A 19,821-nucleotide genomic window follows, 5' to 3' on the forward strand; every position below is an offset into this window, starting at 1 on the left:
CCATTTAGAGAGGACTGTAAAGCAACGTGAAGCGGTATATAAGTCTAAGTGCTATTGCTACAGCTATTGCTATCTTTTGAACAACTGACCTTTGAGTAGGTGGGATTTGAACCCGGGCAGCCTCACCCATGGCTTGAATCCAGGATTCTTGTTCCTCGTTGTTCTCAGCACTGAAGAAATAGGTCCGGATGCCAGCATGTTCAGCCTGAGGAGAAAATGACTTCTTGTGATTTTGGGGCCTCTCTTCCATCCAGCATACAGTTACCTGCAGAAAAAAAAGAATAGAAAAAGAGAAAAGGAGATAAAAAGATCTTAGTGAGCGTCCAGAGAGTTTATTCACAAGCAATATATTTTGCTTTCTTTCCCTTAGGAACTTTACTGTTTCACCAAATTTCTATTTCATGATTGTCGGCTCTTATCTTTAAATAATTTTTGGATTTGTTCAAACAGACAGTGCTTTCGAACAGAAAAATAATCCAGACCATCTTTTAAAAGGAAGATTATCCTCTTTGAAATTTAGCACAAACCCAACTCCATTAATTCTAATACAAAGATACAAAGATACCACTCCTGGCTCCCCAGCACCATGGACGAAAGCTCTTCCCTTGCAGGACATCCATAAGTCAATATATATATATATCTAAGTGGAAAAGCATGCAAAATATTCGTTCAATTCTGACTGTCTTTGCTAAACACCTTGATAATAATAAATTTTGTGGTAGGGAGCACAAAACCTACTGTGAAATGGCTTGTTGTAACTCATTGATCTGAATTAAAATAATGAGAGTGTTAACGTAAACCCACCAACATTAAACTTCAGATAGTACAAAGTTACTGCTTTGGGAATAGCTCCTAGATGTTCAATATCCTAACACAAACAAGAAAAATCTCTCAAATTTCCTATTTTTTTTCTAAACATCTTCATTCACACAATTCTAGATAGTGTGATCTTTCACATATAACACTTTAATGTGACCCCATCATTTCTGTCAACTTTTTTCTTGTCAGAGGGAAAAATTAAGGAGGGATATATTAAGCATAAAAACATAGAAACATAGAAGACTGACGGCAGAAAAAGACTTCATGGTCCATCTAGTCTGCCCTTATAATATTTTTGGTATTTTATCTTAGGATGGATCTATGTTTATCCCAGGCATGTTTAAATTCAGTTATTGTGGATTTACCAACCACGTCTGCTGGAAGTTTGTTCCAAGGATCTACTACTCTTTCAGTAAAATAATATTTTCTCATGTTGCTTTTGATCTTTCCCCCAACTAACTTCAGATTGTGTCCCCTTGTTCTTGTGTTCACTTTCCTATTAAAAACACTTCCCTCCTGAACCTTATTTAACCCTTTGACATATTTAAATGTTTCAATCATGTCCCTCCTTTTCCTTCTGTCCTCCAGACTATACAGATTGAGTTCATTAAGTCTTTCCTGATACGTTTTATGCTTAAGACCTTCCACCATTTTTGTAGCCCGTCTTTGGACCCGTTCAATTTTGTTCAAGCAGGGGTAGAGTTATCTTTGAAAGTCCATGCTAAAAACAATCTCCACACAGAGGTATTCATATTCCATTTCCTTGCAGATTTTAAATAAGATTACAATTTCACAATGGGCATACTTTTGGACTTAGAGAAATCACTGAAGGGAGTACTGAATCTTCCCTAACAATGCTATCTCAGCATTGGGGACAAGATGAAATTTGACTGCTCTCAGCTGTGGAGTGCATGATATTCTGTTTACTTTCCGCAGGGTGAAACATTTTTTCATTAGGTTAAAATGTAACAGAGTCTAGGAAATCACACAGAGAGACGTTTATGTACTTCATTCCTGAGTTTTGATATGTAAAAGAGGAAGATTTTCAGATAAAAAAAGCCCACAAAAGAAAGATTATTTTTGAAATGGCCAAGTTTTAGGTTACATTTGTAATGTGCTGTGTGAATGTTTTGAGGCTAAGTAAAACTTGCTCATGAACTAATACCACAGTTATTCCGAAGACTAGGATAAAAATACTAGGCATGTATATAGAGAATACCAAGTTTAAAATAATCATATGGGGCTACAAATCCAGATTAGCTAATTCTAGTATTAGCTAAATTCAAATTCTTTAATATTACCTAATATTAATATAATATTAATATAACCTAATAATAGCGATATAACCTAATAAAGCTAATAACCCACTCATTTGTCTGTTTTAATGATCCTGAAAAGAAATCCAGATGTTTTAATGAAACATACTAATCAATATGACACACACAATTGGGCTCATATATTACATATTTTATTATGTACATTAAATATTCACAGTAGAAAATGAATAGCATAATTTAGTTTTTGTTTATATTTATCCATCAGTTTTGTCCCACAATTAATTGCCACTCATTGAGTAACTATTACATGCTTTCTTGACTTTTGCTTTGTTGAGCTAGATATTATCCTCCACAAATCATTGAGTGAAATCCATAATATGAACATGTATTTATGTGTAAGCCATATAACAGTAATGACTTCAAGGTCTACATCCGCAGTGGGATTTGCTTACATAGCTCTGTATTTCCAGTATTCTCTATGGTTTAAAAAAGTATTTCTAAGTATTTAATTAGAGAAAGGAATTCAACATTTTCTCCCACCATAATTTCTTTTGGAAATGATTGCAGGTGAATAAAGCATGCAGGATCATTTTTACCATTGGTACTTCATTTTTCCTTTCTGGCATGCACGCATGCATTTGGAAACAGAAAGAAAACACTACCTATTTGGTGACTGGGTGATGTATTGCAGACCAGTAATCAGAAGTGATCTCCTGTCCAGGGGATCCTCACACAGAAAAACAGGGAAGACAGAGAACAGATCAGCCACACCCAATAAGCAATTCCAGGGGGAGGAATATCAGCAGGCAAAGCACACCAGGTGGTCACTGTAAATGGGCCGTTGAAGCAGAATTGGGCTTATGCTTAATGCTTTCTGAGCATTAAATTGAATGGTCAACTTGGCTTTCATTCAACTTGGCAAAACTACGCCTTGCATCTTAGCCATGGAGCAGCCCCTAGACAGTTGTCTTGGGATGCTAGGGTAAAACATAGGCCCAAATATTACAGCAATAGGACATGATGTGAAATAAAATTTCTATAAACTGTAGGATAAAGTCAAAATTATACTTCTAGATCTATCCATTTCATACATGTCAATTATCTGTGTGATAATTATGGAGATATTCTCTATACTTATAACTTTATTAATTCTATTATACCATTATAATTTTTTTCTGAACATGAATTGAGAGCACAATAATTATTAATAAATGAAAGAACAGAATATAAATTTTGGCTCTCTTTTCATCAATACTGAACTTTGGAGAAGATCAATATTGCATTTTCATTTTCTTCAACAAGGCTTTTGTTTTCTTACAAAAATCTAGGGCACATTACATCAAAATAATTCCTATTTAATTCTAAAATGTACTTCATAAGCTTCATAGGATTTGGAAATATGATATTCTTCTCTAAGATTACATACATACATACATACATACATACATACATACATACATACATATATACATACATATATACACACACACACACAAACATACACATAGATGTAGGTCTTGGCATATTCGGGTCTTTTCCTGTGTAAGGTTGATAGAATCCTGGCGATGTTTCAACGAGGTCCCGCAGGTTCGCCTAAGTACAAAGTGTTTTTTGCCCAAGCACTAAGCCAAAAGCACCAGTCTGAGGATGACGAGTGGGACCTCATTGAAATGTCACCAGGATCCTATCATCCTTATATGGGAAACGACCCAAATGGGCCAAGACCTACATACCTATACCCGTGAAAATCTACGAAAAGTTGTGCCAGAAAAACAGTTCCTGGATTCCTATCACTCAAAATCAGCCAAGTTGTCTTGAAAAACAGGTTTACCTTTGGAGTCCCTGTGCCATTTTTAAGCACAATTCTTTTTGTAGGAAGACATGTAGGAAGATTTACAAAGCAAACTCAGGTATCAGTGGTTTCCAATCAAAACCAATTCATCATCATTAAAAAGGGAGCAAATATTGCATAGCGCAGTTCTGAAACATCTGAAGAGCAAGCGGTTTCAATGGGTAGAAAGGAATTAGGGAACAATACAATGGGCAAGATGGCAATGAGAAAAGTATGTAGTATACGTAACATGTAGATGTGTGCAAGTATTTACATCTAATAATTAATTTTCACTGAGTGTACTGGAAATTTGTTAAAATTTATTTTCATTAAGAATTTCTTGCAGCATAAAAGCAGTGCCAACTTAGAAAAAAGTAATAAAAAGGTGGTGGATAGACAAAAAGAAAAATAAGAAGTGATAGAAAAGAAAGTGTATATTACTTTCTCCCCCACCCCCAATATGAAACAATCTTCAGATATCTCTAAATAAACACATATTTTGTAATCTATCCCATAAGATTTTTCAATATGTTTATATATATTCAATAAACATTATATGATTTATTTGACTAAATCTAGACTCACAGGAATTAATATCCATCAAGTGAAAGGTGGATAGAATGAATTTGGAACTAAAACGCGTAGGATTTAGGATATCATAGAATATATATGTACATTGACATCATACATGCAGGTACAAATGTATGCTGTAGGAATCCAGCAAAATTGGAAGTGTGTGATACAATACTGTTTTCCCTCTAAATAAAGTTTCCAGGTCAGATAGTGCTATTAGCTTAAGATACATTTCTACTAGAACAACAAAGTTTATGTACACATTCATGAACACTATACTAGGAGCACTTCCACTCTTTACTGACCTTAAAGGTATATTTCCTGCTGATGTTATCTGACGGCTGGACAGCTGCCACTCGAAAACTGAGAAGTGGGATGCTGCCCAAGATGCTTTCCTCTTTCTCATCTTCATGAAAGTAAAAGGAAGGGACAAAGAATTAGACAATTCTTCTTTATCTTAATTAACAATTGTTAAAATGGACATCCATCTACTTGATCACCATTGCAACTAAGAAAGAACTCAGGGGCAGGCAGACAGGAAGGAAGGAAGGAAGGAAGGAAGGAAGGAAGGAAGGAAGGAAGGAAGGAAGGAAGGAAGCAAGCAAGCAAGCAAGCAAGCAAGCAAGCAAGCAAGCAAGCAAGCAAGCAAGCAAGCAAGCAAGCAAGCAAGCAAGCAAGCAAGCAAGCAAGCAAGCAATACTTGAAAATAATCACTATGCAGAGAATAGGCTGGAAAAGCTGTTCATAACTATTTATCCACCTATGAATGATGCTCCCCTTGCCCTGATGCATTCAAGGTTGTTCTTCTCTCCAATTCAGACCAGCAAGCGCATATCGCTGTATGCATATCAGTTACAGTTATACTTCACAATACTGCCTAGTTAATTAATCATGGCCATCACCTTTTCCATCTGCTACCAGAGAAAAGGCCCAGGCAGCATGTCTGTGAGAACCAAAGATTACAGGACAGCTATTCATACTGATATTGTTGGGCTCACAATTTGGCAGACAGAGTATGGAAAAATAAAAGAGTTGCATTGCTTGGGGGTAACATAGAGTCAGAGTAGACAGCGGTGTGTAAGTTAAATAAATATATATGCGCTGCAATGTCATGCATTCATTTTCTTTGTCAGATCTTTATCGCGCCAGTAAGTCCAAAGGAAAACACGATTAACAGAATATTACAGAGAATGTTAAATTTCTATTTGAGGACACATAATCAATGTGTCAATCAAAGTTTGTGACAGGGCAACAACAAGAATACCCAAATCATCTGTTTTAGAGAACTAATTACACTGCTAAACAGCTAGAAATATCATGCCACATATAAAAATTATCTATTATTAGTGAGGAAATTCTCCCCAATTTCAGCCTTTATCCTATTTTTCAGACAATAATAATAATAATAATAATAATAATAATAATAATAATAATAATATAATTTATTAGATTTGTATGCCACCCCTCTCCGAAGACTATGGAGATATTCTCTATACTTATAACTTTCTTGAGCTCGGTAATTAATTGAGACTCTTAAAGAGAAACTCCTATTTGCAGCAGACTAGATTCCTTTTGTAACTGGCTCCAAGCATCACAATCCTTTTATATTTTTCTTTTTAATCAAGTAGCATTTATCTCCTCCAAAACTGAATGCTTTTATTTAAAGTTTCAAAGGTATTAAAAATATTATTATTTTGTTTATCTCCTGTGTTTAATTAATTTATCTCCCATGGAGGGAAGAAAAGGCTGAAATTACTTGCCACGTCCCTCCATACAACACAGCAAGAAATGACACAATTAAAATAATTTCATTTTAAAATGTTTTTGTCATTTAATTTCCACAAAGGTTGCAAAATTCTAAATTATCAAGCTCCCTCAAAGTGGAGGTTAGAGAAGAGTGAGAAGATTCGGGAATATTTCTGGAAGAGCAAGTCTAGGACCTTGAGCCTTTGACCTTATGGACTCAGCCATTCAATGGCAGCATTGCAAAATGGAAAATTAATTGCTAGGTAAAATAGCTAAGGACTTGCTGGGGAAGGAAAGAAGGAAGGAAGGGAGGGAAGGAGGATAGGAAGAAGAAGGGAAGGAAAGGGAAGGGAAAGGGAAGAAGTTTCATCACTCATCTGAAACATTCTGTCTATGTATTGCTGGAAAACTATATTGTTTGGCCAGAAATAGTTAACATTACTACAAAATAATATTACAAAGTGTAAGAATCCTGCTGCAGCAGATCAAAGGACCATCTCACCCAGCATTCTATCCTCAGAGTAACCAGGTAGGTAACAGGCAGCCAGCTGAGACATAATTTCAGTAACACTTCTACACTGTTCACTTGTACTTCAACTCTTCTATCTGTCTAATTATAATCTACAATTGGCAGAGAGTGTGCATCCTAGGGCAGTGATGGGGCAACCTTTTTCCTCGGGTGCCAAAAGAGCATGTGCATGCATTATCAAGCAAATACAAGTGCCCACACCCATAATTCAATGCCTGGGGAGGGCAAAAACAACTTTCCCCACTCCCGGAAGTCCCCTGGAGGCCAAAAATGGCCTATTTTCCAAGTTATGGTGGGCCCAGTGGGCTTGTGTTTCTCCCTCCCCTAGCTCCAAAGGCTTCCCTGGAGTCAGGGGAGGATAAAAATGCCCTCCCCATTTCCCAGGAGGCTTTTTGTAAGCCAAAAACACCCCCCCAGAGCCTCTTTGCAAGCCAGAATTCAGCTGGTCTGCACACACATGCATGTTGGAGCTGAGCTAGGGCAATGGCTCATGTGTGGCATCCCTGCCATAGGTTCACCATCACTGTCCTAGGGCAACAATTTTTGAATCAAGCTAATGGTACTCCAATGGGCTAACGTAAAGAATGCATCCAAAGATCCATGCCCATTGTGGGACTGAAATTTCAAGGATCTTCATACCACTTGCACTGGCAAAGTTGTAGCCATTGCAGTGTTACCTTACTGCCCTGCAGTCGTCAGGTTGCTGAGGTCATGTTATCAGTCCTAGGAAAGGAGCAGCATATAAATCCAATTAATAAACTTCCGATGCTCCTGGCTACCTTCCTACAAGCAAAGTCAATAGGGAAGCTGGAGAGAAGTTGGAAATTGCTGCTGTTCTTACTGCTTGTTTGTTTTTTTAGGAGAGGGGGCGTTTCCACCCATGGTCATAGTGGTGGGTTTTTTTTTTAAGTAAGCAAATATTTCTGAAACAATGATTCAATGGGTCATGGATTATCCAGTAGTATTTAACCATAGAACTGCAGGCTGCCACTTTAATTACCATCAAAGGAATTATTACATTTCATGGTGTAGAATGGCATTTCTGAAGTACATCTTTTGTGAAGAAATGTTGTCTTTCTATCTCTCCTAAACCATGAAAATATTGCATCCCTTATAGATAAAAAATAAACCAGCCTCTCCTACAATAGCAGTACTGTTCCTCAACAGTGAATGTGCAGGTGAAAATCTAGTTTGATAAGCTATACAGAAAATGAATGCATGCATTCCTGCCATTGCTTTTCAAACTATGTTTGGCATCTGGGAGTTTCCTTATATCTCTATATTTTAATATATAATTAAATATAATTTTAATATTTAATTTGAAACTTGAATCTCCTCATACCTTTGTAGTAAAAAAGGCAGCGATCCACCAATACAAACCAGCGCTTATTCCACTGTTTGACTCCAGAGCTGGCCTGTAAGGAGAATCAGAATTTTATGACATTTGACAGAAGGTATATATTTGGTGGGAAACAAACAAAAAGAAATAAATGGCATGTTGTATTATTTTGAATGTTCGAATTTAGTAGTTAAATCGCATTAGTTGGTGATTATCTATAATATAAATGTAATCTCTTCTTTCTTCTCTTAAAATTTTTTATATAGATTTTTATAAACTTTTATATACGTTGATTTTTACTATTTTAAAATTGATAATTTTATATACTCTATAGATGTTAAATAACAAAATACTCCCCCCCCTTTTAATTATAATGATGACTTCCAATTTGAGCGGAGCGACTATAGCTCCACTAAATGGTGGTAGACTTTAGGAGAAACCCTTCCACCCTTCCACCTCTCACGATACTAGACAACACAGTATCAACAGTAGAGACCTTCAAATTTCTAGGTTCAATCATATCTCAAGACCTAAAATGTTCACCTAACATCAAAAACATCATCTAAAAAGCACAACAAAGAATGTTCTTTCTGCGCCAGCTCAAGAAGCTCAAACTGCCCAAGGAGCTGCTGATACAGTTCTACAGAGGAATCATTGAGTCTGTCATCTGCACCTCTATAACTGTCTGGTTTGGTGCTGCAACCCAATAGGACCAACACAGACTTCAGAGGATAATCAGAACTGCAGAAAAAACAATTGCTGCCAACCTGCCTTCCATTGAGGACCTGTATACTGCACGAGTCAAAAAGAGGGCGGGGAAAATATTTACTGACCCCTCACATCCTGGACACAAATTGTTTCAACTCCTACCCTCAAAACATCGCTACAGAGCACTGCACACCAAGACAACTAGACACAAGAACAGTTTTTTTCTGAACGCCATCACTCTACTTAACAAACAATTCCCTCAACACTGTCAGACTTTCTATTAAATCTGCACTTCTATTCTACTAGTTTTTCTCATCATTCCTATCACCCATTTCCTCCCATGTTGACTGTATGACTGTAACTTGCTGCTTATATCCTAAGATTTTTATTAATATTGCTTCTTCATTGCTTATTTGACCCCTATGACAATCATTAAGTGTTGTACCACATGATTCTTGACAAATGTATATTTTATTTTATGTACGCTGAGAGCATATGCACCAAGACAAATTCCTTGTGTGTCCAATCACACCTGGCCAATAAAATTCTATTCTATTCTAAATGTTGTATGTTATGTTTGTCGTGTTTGTTTTTTGAAAATTAATAAAATATTTTTTTTTTTAAAGGAGTTGTTGAAAACAAATAAATGTCATAATCTGGATACTACATACAGCATAGATTGAAAGAAGCATCCTGTGAAGAAATGGCATGACAGACTAAGGCAGTGATGGAGAACTTATGGCACATGGAGCCATATCTGCTGTCACACGAGCCGTTGCCCTAGCTCAGATCCAGAGTGTATGTGTGTGTCGACCAGCTGATTTTTGGCTCACACAGAAGTTCTGGGAGGGCATTTTTGGCTTCCAGAGAGCCTCCGGGGGTGGGGGGAGGGTATTTTTACCCTCCCCGCCTCCAGGGGAGCCTTTGGAGCCTGGGGAGGGCAAAACATGAGCCTACAGGGCCCACCAGAAGTTGGGAAATGGCCATTTCTGGCCTCCAGAAGGCATCCAGAAGGTGGAGGAAGCTGTTTCCGCCCTCCCCAGGAATTGAATTATGGGTGTGGGCACTCGTCACACATGTGCAATGCGCACATTCTTTCGGCACCCGAAGAAAAAAAGGTTCACCATCACTGGACTAAGGTCAAACAAAGTAATAGAATTACTAGATAGGATAGGACAAGAACTGGTACACTGAATTTACCATGAAGAACCATCTTCTAGAATAGAATATCTCCTGCCCACTTGCTGTGGAAGCAGTATCTAGATTACTTCTGAAGTTACTTCGTGTGAGAGGAAATACTTTGGTCCCCAGTATCAGAATGACAAGTCAGAAAGCAATCTGACCAAACACACCGAGAAACAAGAAATAAGGGGTCTGTGATGTGCAATTTTCTGTAAACATTCCCTCCTTCCTGTAATAGGTAGGTGGATTGAATGGCCTTTCTCCATTGTAGAAATTGGAACTTTTCCAATTTCAATGTATCATTTTCCTACAGTGAAGCCAAAGCACCCTGTGGTGGAACACATCACAGCTGTCCCTCACATATTGGGGGGAGGGGGGGAGAAGGCTTTGGCCAAGCGTAAGAGTTCAGCTTTAATGAAAAGAACCTGGAGAACCATGAGCCCACTCTATAAATGTCTTCTAGGAGCTTATTAGCTGCCCAATTTTCCTGTGGGGCACCCTTACTCAATGTCTCATATTGTCCAATGCACAATTTGATTAAAGAGAGAAGTTTTCCAATGATGGGCTCAGCACAAATCCAAAAACTTGGAAGACTAAATCTCTAGTCCCGGAGATTGACCCAGATTGGATCCTGCAGACTAAAACTACTTTTACTTACTAATAACAGAATGTTGCAAATCTGATTGTGCCGTACTTTAATGAATTAAGGAAATATATGCTTAAACCATTCTGAAAATGATCTTTGTTTTGGAATTACGAAATATTTTAATCCAGTTTCTAAATGTTAGGGAATGTTAGCAGTAAATAAAAATTGAATTAAAATATTTAAAAGGAGAATTGTAGATTTAAGGGAGCCCTTGGTAGAACTGACAGACTCACATGCTCTTTGGGGGGGGAAATGCTCAAGAAAATAAAGGGTATAACACATCCCAGATCTGAATGAATGACATATTCTCATTGTATACTTTGTTCTGTACGAAGTTGAATGTGCACAACAGCATGTGAAATTGATTCTCAAAAAGGGTTGCTTCCTAGGTGGACAGTTTGATTTCACAGACGTTTGATTCACTTGGAGTTATATTCTGTTGTTTAAGTGTTCCCTTTATTTTTTTGAGCAGTGTATATATATTTGAAGTCATGTAGAGATCTTGACCAGTTGCTTAGCAATCCCAATATTTTTCATCCAAGATATATGCACAGCAATCCAAATGGAGTAATTTTATCTATCTATCTATCTATCTATCTATCTATCTATCTATCTATCTATCTATCTATCTATCTATCTATCTATCTATCTATCCATCCATCCATCCATCCATCCATCCATCCATCCATCCATCCATCCACCTACCTACCTATCTATCTACCTATCTATCTACCTATCTATCTACCTACCTATCTACCTAAACTACCTAGCTACCTATTCCTGCCTTTAAGTCACCAGGCTGACTTTCATGCCTAAGACAGCTAGAAATCACTGGGGGAATGATCAAATAAGCCAATGACTTTCAAATCATTTTCTTGCTCAATAAGAACTTATGAGAAAAGCCAAGTAGTGGGTTGAAAAGCACTTCCTTGACTGTCCTGAAGCATGAAGCCTGGACTGTGATATTAGAGAAAAAATAGGAGAAGCTTGGGCAACATTTAGCCTACTAAATAGCATTTGCTCCAGTTTTAGTGGATAAAAGTCATGTTTGGTAGAGCCAAAGATGCTTTAGTGAACATGGCTGTATTGTCAAATTGGACAGTCCAAAAAAGAACCCAGAAGCCTCCAAATAATTATTTAATTATGTCTGTGGGTGAGGAACATTTTGCAAAAGAATTTCAGCATTAAACTGTGGGATCTAATTTATCAACAGAATTAGGAATTGGTTTGGGGGCCTTCAAAATGTACTTGCAGCTTAGAGGCTATGAGTATCTTCTGATGTAGTGAAGGACTGGTGGTTTACCTGTTTGAAGAGCCAACCATTCTTGGTCACCGCAGCACTGGGATTCCTCTTCATGGAATTAGAACGTTTTCCAAAAGCAATTCCTTTCCTGGAAGTACGTGATGATGCCTTTGGGAAATAAAACAGAAAGGTTTGGACAGGCAAAACAAGCAGTGCTAATACAATGAAATCCTGCTTAATTATATTAAGGCTGATGGTTGCTGAGTTTTTGCATCATTTATTCTTGTTATAGTCTTATTGTATCCTTTATATTAGTTTTAGTTTGGCTTTTTAATTGATTTATATTTTATTAACCACTTAGACTCCTTTGGAACTCTGGGGTGATAAATTTGATAAATAAATATTAGAATATTAGGTGCACGGAAAGCAATAAGACATGATTAACTTATCTCTAACTGAGTACCATTGGGTCAATTTTTAAGCATGACTAAATATGGATTAAATTCATAATCTTGGCACATGCTGGCTATGACATTTTGCATAAAAAAGATGCCTAATTTTTGTGAGGTAAAATTTTTACATGTATGCCATTTATGCTAAGATATTCCAATATCAACTAGTTCTGCTTGGACACCATGAAGTGAAATAACCAGAACATGATTTTAAACTTTGAAGAACAATGTGGTAGGTTTGTTCTATAGTGCCCTGAATTCCACATTAGCAGATCAGATGCAACTTATTTTTCAGATAGGAAAACTTGAAAGCCAGAAGGTTTGGATGGCCCTATTAGAAAAAGAGCCACAAAAAGAAAAATATGAAAGACCACAATGCACAATGTATCAATGCCCTTATCACCTTGAACAGAATTCAAAGTGTTGGTAATGACCTATAAAGCCCTACATGGCATCAGGCCAGGTTACGTATGAGTCCCACCCACCGATTAGGTCCCACAAAGTTGGCCTTCTCCAGGTCCCATCAGCCAGACAATGTTGCTTGGCGGGGCCTAGGGGAAGAGCCTTCTCTGGGGGGGCCCCAGCCCTCTGGAATCAGCTCCCCCTGGAGATTTGCACTGACCCCCCATCTCACTTTAAGACTCACCTATGTTTCCAAGCTTGGGGCAATTAGGTCTCAGCCGCCTGGGCAACGAAATGAGATATAAGTTGTATGATTGAACTGGTATGATTGTTTTTAAATATTGGATTTTTAGATTGTAATTTTAAATTTAATTATATCTGCCATTGTACTATATGTTATATTATAAGCTGTGAGCTGCCCGGAGTCCTCGGAGAAGGGTGGCATACAAATCTAATAAATAAATAAATAAACAAACATACATACCCTGCCATTTGGTCGTTCCTGAGGCACCTCTGAAACCATTGTGTGATTGGAGGGTTCACTATTGATTGCTGCCGGCCGCTTGCTACTTGCTTTGCTTGACATGTCAAAGACAGATCTGGGATTGCAGGGAAAGGAGAGGAAAAATACATAAGAAGCTGACTTTGCTTCTTATACTTTCTTACCACAAATGCATGACCATATATTGATCTTAACATTATCTTAAACCAGGAATTATTGGTCAATGCCTGGCATGCATTACCTGTCTCTGTTGTTACATCTTCAACCCCCACATCTTTAACCTTAAATTATCTGCCGTGCTCCTCACCCCATTCCTAAGAGGTCTGTAACAGAGTGTGCATAAGTGCGTCAGCATGCCTACCATCCCTGTCCTACTGTCCTCATGTATTTGTATTCATTTCCTATGTTCATGTCCATGATTATACTTATACTTGTTTTCTAGTATATATTTCACTGACTAAATACATACATACATACATACATACATACATACATACATACATACATACATACATGCATACAGTAATGGGCAGACAAAATTTTTACTGCCACCCTGTGGGTATGACTTATTTTGTGGGTGTGGCTTAATGGTCATGTAATTGGGTAGGAATGGCTTGCCAGCCATGTGACTAGGTGGGAGTGGTTTGAACGATCATAATTAAGTCCTCGACTTACAACCTTACCAGTGTCGCTCACTGGAGTGATAATTTGCTTCATGTTTCCCGCACTCTCCTTCCTGGGTCGCCCCCCACCATGGGCTGGGTAGCTAGGTGAACAGGTGCTGCCAGAAGCATAAAAGTGCTACTGCTAACCTGTTGTAAGCCGCCCTGAGTCTAAGGAGAAAGGGCGGCATAAAAATCTAAGGTGGCCATGTGAGGCTGGAGGGGAGCCAGGCAGGAGAGAGGAAAGCTTATCCCAGGCCAAGAAGGAGGAAAGAGGAAAAAATCAAGGAGCGCAGACACAGCAGCAGCAGCAGAGAAAAAAAGGAGAGCCGAGACGAGACTAGTAATCCAGGAAGTGACAGACGCCAATCAGCTGGAGTTGCGCATGCATCTTCATTTCCACCAGTGGAACTGGGTTCCCCCCCGTCCTGCCTGCTGCCCACCCCTGCCTGCATAAATAAATATTCATCAAATCAGACATAATACCAATCTTCTTTGTGCAAATCCCTGCTCTTTTTTCTCTTAAGCTAAACTTCTGGATAACTAAGAGACTATTTTCTTTCATTTGATATTTTTCATCCTTAAATCTAAGCTCTTTCACGAACTTCCATTTTCTGTTCAATATTGCAAGGCACTAAAATCCACCAACCTTTGCAATCCAAAGTGGTTGTTCTCTTCTGGGGTCTGGCTAGTCACTGGATGAAGGAAAGTGTTCCGTCTTTCATTATGGCTAAGGGGAAAAAAACCAATAAGAAATAGATGGCATACAAATCCAATAAATAAAGAAATGAATAAATAGACACAGCATTATTGATATGGATTATATGGAAATGTAATTTGCGTTTGACTGATAATTAACAGAGAATATATATTTTTCAAGGTGCATCTCTTTTGCAGCTTCCATAGTAGTTTGACTATGAGTATATCTTAGAGATGGAAACTAGTCTGCCTTGACCCATTTAGAGTTACCAAGCCAGTTTACAGACAAGTACTAGCCATTACTCCTATCTGAAATGATTTTACATTCTCCAGTCTACTCTTCATCTAACAATTGTATCTATAGAACATTTCCAGGAAACTGCTGAATTTTGAAAAGATCAGCAGTCACAGTAATAATTCATAACCTTCTACAGTTTTCAGTCTTGGTGGAAGTTTTGTTATAATGATCTGACAAAAGTAACATCTATGTCTGTAACAAAACAGAAAACTCTACTCATAATACATCAATGTGGACACAAATCATGACTTTGTCCACATTTTCTGCCTTACCTATCTAAAAGTTGTTTACAGGCCCGAGGCTGCTGCAGGCAAATATCTATCACCACTAACAATAAAGCATTTTTAAATAGCTGTTGTGATTTAATTAGAAGCATAATCATTTCATATGTTGAGTCCATAGCATATTAAAATTGCAGGAGAATAATAACACAATCATGTGTTACTGTTGCAAGCAAGCGCATTAATGAGACATTAGAAACCATGCAACCCATTTTTGATAGCTCCTTAAGGATTATTGTGGCCACCATTTCTTGGCAGAGATCTAAAAACAATACTTTGACATTTTCAAATAGCCTTCTGCCAGAAAAATGTTTTGCAAATTGGACTGCCTGGTTTAAGAACCTTTTATTTATTTATTATTATTTATTTATTGGATTTTTATGCCGCCCCTCTCTGAGGACTCGGGGCAGCTTTTATATATACAGTATGTCATTTCTCCATCTTCTCTGGTACTGTTTGTAGCTGACTATTTTAATACAGAATGTAGATGCTCTATTCCAGACTGAGAGATATTGGGCCATTTCATGGCGTCTTCTAGAGCAGTGTTTTTCAACCAGTGTGCCGTGGCACACTAGTGTGCCGCGAGACACGGTCAGGTATGCCGTGAAGAAGGAAGCTCAGGTTCTGGTCTCACAAATTTTTGCTGAGAGAGAGAGAGAGAGAGAGAAAGAAAGAAAGAGAGAGAACGCAAGAGAGAGAGAAAAGAGAGAGAGAAAGAGCAAGAAAGAAAGAGTGAGAGAGAGAAAGAGAGAGAGAGAAAGAGCAAGAAAGAAAGAAAGAAAGAAAGAAAGAGTGAGAGAGAGAAAGAGAGAGAGAGAAAGCAAGAGTGAGAGAAAAAGAAAGCAAGCAAGAGAGAGAGAGAAAAAAGGAGAGGAAGGGAGAGAGAGAGAAATGAGCAAAGAGGGGAGGAAAAAAGAGAAATGAGGAAATGATTGAGACAGAGAATGAGAGGAAAGAGAGAGAAACAAGAGAGAGAGAGAGAGAGAGAGAGAGAGAGAGAGAGAAGTGACTCTTGATTTAAAACATATGATAAAAAGCACCCAAAAAATAAGAGAGAAACCCCCCCCAGCCCTCACCTGTTTTTGGAAATGGTTCAAGAGTATGTATACACACACAAGAGGGGGAGGAGACAGGGATGGAAAAAGAGAGAAGAGTGTCTTAGAGTGTCGTTTTGTGTCCTTTTGGTTGGTGGTATGCCCCAGGATTTTGTAAATGTAAAAAATGTGCCGCGGCTCAAAAAAGGTTGAAAATCACTGTTCTAGAGTAGACGTCTTCAAACTCGGCAACTTTAAGACTTGTGGACTTCAACTCCCAGAATTCTCCAGCCAACATGGCAGACTGGAGAATTCTAGAAATTGAAGTCCACAAGTCTTAAAGTTGACAAATTTGAAGACCTCTATTCTATAGAGTTAACAATTTAAAAATATTATCACAGCATGCAAATGATCAGGAGAAATTTTGGATTATACCACCTCAAGCTTTTCTTCAATTGTAATAGTATGTGATAATGACCTCGAGGAAAAGCCAGAGAGTAGGCAACAATCAAATAAGAGATGGCTGAATCTACAGAAGAAATGGAGTTTTCAATAAGACCCTTCCTAAGTTCTTGGGCTGTAAGGGTCAGGTGAGAGAGGGAGATGTATTTTTAGAACTGCAACATTCTGTTAATGGAACTTTACAATAAATATAGAGTTTGTTTGTTTGTTTGTTTGATCTATATGCCCCCCCTCTAAGGACTCCGGACAGCTTACAACATATAAAAACAACAGAATGCAATAGATAAATCCAATTAATTACACTAAACAAACAATCTAAAATCCCCAGATACATTAAAATCAATCATACACATTCAGACAACAGTCATTTGTCAACCAGGGGTTAAATCTAATCACCTCAAACCTGGTAGCATAAATGAGTCTTGCGGAAGGGAAGAAGATGGAGGCAGTGCGAATCTCTGGGGGGATCTGGGGTCCTGGGGCACCCACAGAGAAGGCTCTTCCTCTTGGCCCTGCCAAGCGACATTGTCTAGTTGATGGGACCTGGAGAAGGCCAACTCTGTGGGACCTAATCAGTTGCTGGGACTCATACGGCAGAAGGCGGTCCCGCAAGTAATCTGGCCTGATACCATGTAGGGCTTTATAGGTCATTACCAACACTTTGAATTGTGTCCAGAAACCAATGGCAGCCAATGCAGTCCGTGGCGTGTTGGAGAAACATGGGCGTATTTAGGAAGGCCCATGACTGCTCGCACGGCTGCATTTTGCACGATTTGTAGTTTCCGAACACTCTTCAAAGGTAGCCCCATGCAGAGAGCATTGAAGTAATCAAACCTCGAGGTGATGAGGGTTAATACTTTTGGGTGTGCTTCTTGTCTGGACTGCCTCACAAGGCTGACATTACATGAAATAAACAATAGTTTGTGAACTGAGTTAATCCACTTCTCTTACAGAAGGAAGGGTGTTTTGGGTTTTTTTTAAGGAAAATCTAGGGAACATTTTAAATAAGGAATTCAGAGGCCATAACGGCACACTTGACAATTTTTCCATTTGCCTAAATCCGTATAATGTGCAGAAAGGCACTGGTTGAGATCCCTACAGTGCAATGCCTACTCCTTGTAAGACTGGGCTTTTACAATGGAGACATACTGACTAAAACAAAACTATTAAATTACCGCAGCCAAAACAAATCAAGCCAGCCGTGCTCTGTGATGTGCTTTTCCGGATGCAGATTTTAATTAGAATACATTATGTTATCTTGGCCTGCTGAGCTTTATTAGTTTTATGTTTACAAAAAGCAGGCTGTCATTTCCTACACACATACACACACAAATGCGTATCAAAGAATAGATAAACAAGTTTTCAATGACTCGCGACAGGCCAGATTACAATTTTAACCCCATTTCATGGATTAAATGAACATACAGCACGATCAATCTGGCGTGTGAATGGCACTAGTGCAAATGTCTACCTTTCTTGTCCTGCAAAATTCCATATCATTGTGTGCAAAATTCCATATCATTTCATACAACTTCTTTATTTATATAGTCTATTTCAGTGATGGCGAACCTTTTTTTCCTTGGGTGCTGAAAGAGTGTAAGCGTGCAGTATTGCGCATGTACGAGTGCCCACACCCTAAATTCAATGCCTGGGGAGGGTGAAAACAGCTTCCCCCCCCCCCCCCGAGGCCAGAAATGGCCTATTTCCCAATTTCTGGTGGGCCCAGTAGACTCATGTTTTGCCCTCCTCAGGCTCCAAAGGATTCTCTGGAGCCAGGGGAGGGTAAAACGCTCTCTCCCCCCGGAGGCTCTCTGGAAGCCAAAAACGCCCTCCGAGAGCCTCTGTGCAAGCCAAAAATTAGCTGGCCGGCACACACATGCACATTGGAGCTGAGCTAGGGCAACAGCTCGCGTACCAGCAGACATGGCTCCACGTGCCACCTGTGACACCCATGCCATAGGTTCGCCATCACTGGTCTATTCTCTCTCAAGATCTGGTATGAATATTTAAATGGAAAGAGTCTTGAAGATCTCCAAAACAGGCACTCTTGCAAAGCAGGTAGAAATTGCACTTGACCAACTATACTGGGCGAGAATGATGTGCACTGTATTGAATGATGAGTTGATCAAGACTGCTCTAAACTTTGAGCTTCCTTCCTGATAAATATTAAATAATTGTGAGTGAAACCAAAACTGTTCATTAGAACAGAATGACAGAATTTGGATGCAGAAAAAAAATATAGTCCATTTGTTCAGACTGTGCTAATTTATTTTTTCTAGCTAAGCAGCTTGGGAAGAACCTGGCCAGGTAAGAATGGCCTTTGCTTTTGCTTTAGGGAGTTTCTCTAATTCAAGTTAAAGAATTTACCAAATTCCCCATGTTTAAATCAAAGTTTCCATACTTGGACTTTACCCATTCTCATTAAACATGGTTTTGCATTCAGGGAAACCTGAATGTTTACTATAAAAAAGCCTATGTACATATTGTGCTAAACATGGTGTAAAAAAAAATCAACTACAACACTTTCCTCATCCCCCCCCCCCCCCAAAATTAGCAATAGTTACCCAAATGCAAAGTCAGGCGAAATTTGATAGGTTATATAATTGTAGAATATATAATTGTATATGCTGATCTTTCAAGCATGCTGTCATACTTGAAAGATCAGGTCCACACCTGCAGCTCCAATTAAACTGATTTATTGTTAATCATGCCTATGCACAAGTCTCTTCTCAACTAATAATTAACACCTACTTTGGGTTAGATAAGGGTCAACACAATTCAAGGGAGGTTTGACTTAGTTCATTTGTGGCTACACAGGGATTCTAGGCTTATCCCTCTTTTAACTCGGCTCCCAAGTTATACCACTCCTTCTCCTAACTATGCTCTGTTTTATCAGAATTTTTCAGAGTCGGTTTTTATATGGCTTACTTTTCTGCATTAAAAGAGTTTTGAAAAGGGATGGCATTTCTTCAGCAAATATACATCAGTGGATTGGAATGGTGCACTAAGACAGATTAAAAGCAAGCCTTTAAATGTTTTTTGCCCCCATCTCCAATGAAACAACAGCTCTTTCTCACAAGGGTACCAATTCTGAATTGTAAAAACATGGATAACTATGAGATGGTAACAAAGAGGC

The 19,821-nt window shown here is 38.5% G+C and overlaps 1 protein-coding gene across 5 annotated transcripts in view; it reads right to left on the reverse strand.

Moving 5' to 3' along the window:
* Positions 1-19,821, reverse strand: part of PLEKHA6 (pleckstrin homology domain containing A6) — a 204,459-nt gene that overhangs the window by 61,798 nt on the left and 122,840 nt on the right. For 4 of the 5 annotated variants that reach the window (XM_070745441.1, XM_070745443.1, XM_070745439.1 and 1 more), the window contains exons 2-7: positions 14,561-14,641; positions 13,232-13,346; positions 11,954-12,061; positions 8,118-8,190; positions 4,806-4,906; positions 90-265 (exon numbers count right to left, since the gene is read on the reverse strand). In XM_070745441.1, the coding sequence (XP_070601542.1) occupies positions 90-265; positions 4,806-4,906; positions 8,118-8,190; positions 11,954-12,061; positions 13,232-13,333 (560 nt within the window). In that variant the 5' untranslated portion in view covers positions 13,334-13,346; positions 14,561-14,641. The remainder of the gene's footprint in view (positions 1-89; positions 266-4,805; positions 4,907-8,117; positions 8,191-11,953; positions 12,062-13,231; positions 13,347-14,560; positions 14,642-19,821) is intronic. The other variant, XM_070745444.1, reaches the window with a different exon arrangement.

Source organism: Erythrolamprus reginae, chromosome 3 (genome assembly GCF_031021105.1).
Source record: "Erythrolamprus reginae isolate rEryReg1 chromosome 3, rEryReg1.hap1, whole genome shotgun sequence".
In the NCBI taxonomy this organism is placed as follows: domain Eukaryota; kingdom Metazoa; phylum Chordata; class Lepidosauria; order Squamata; family Dipsadidae; genus Erythrolamprus; species Erythrolamprus reginae.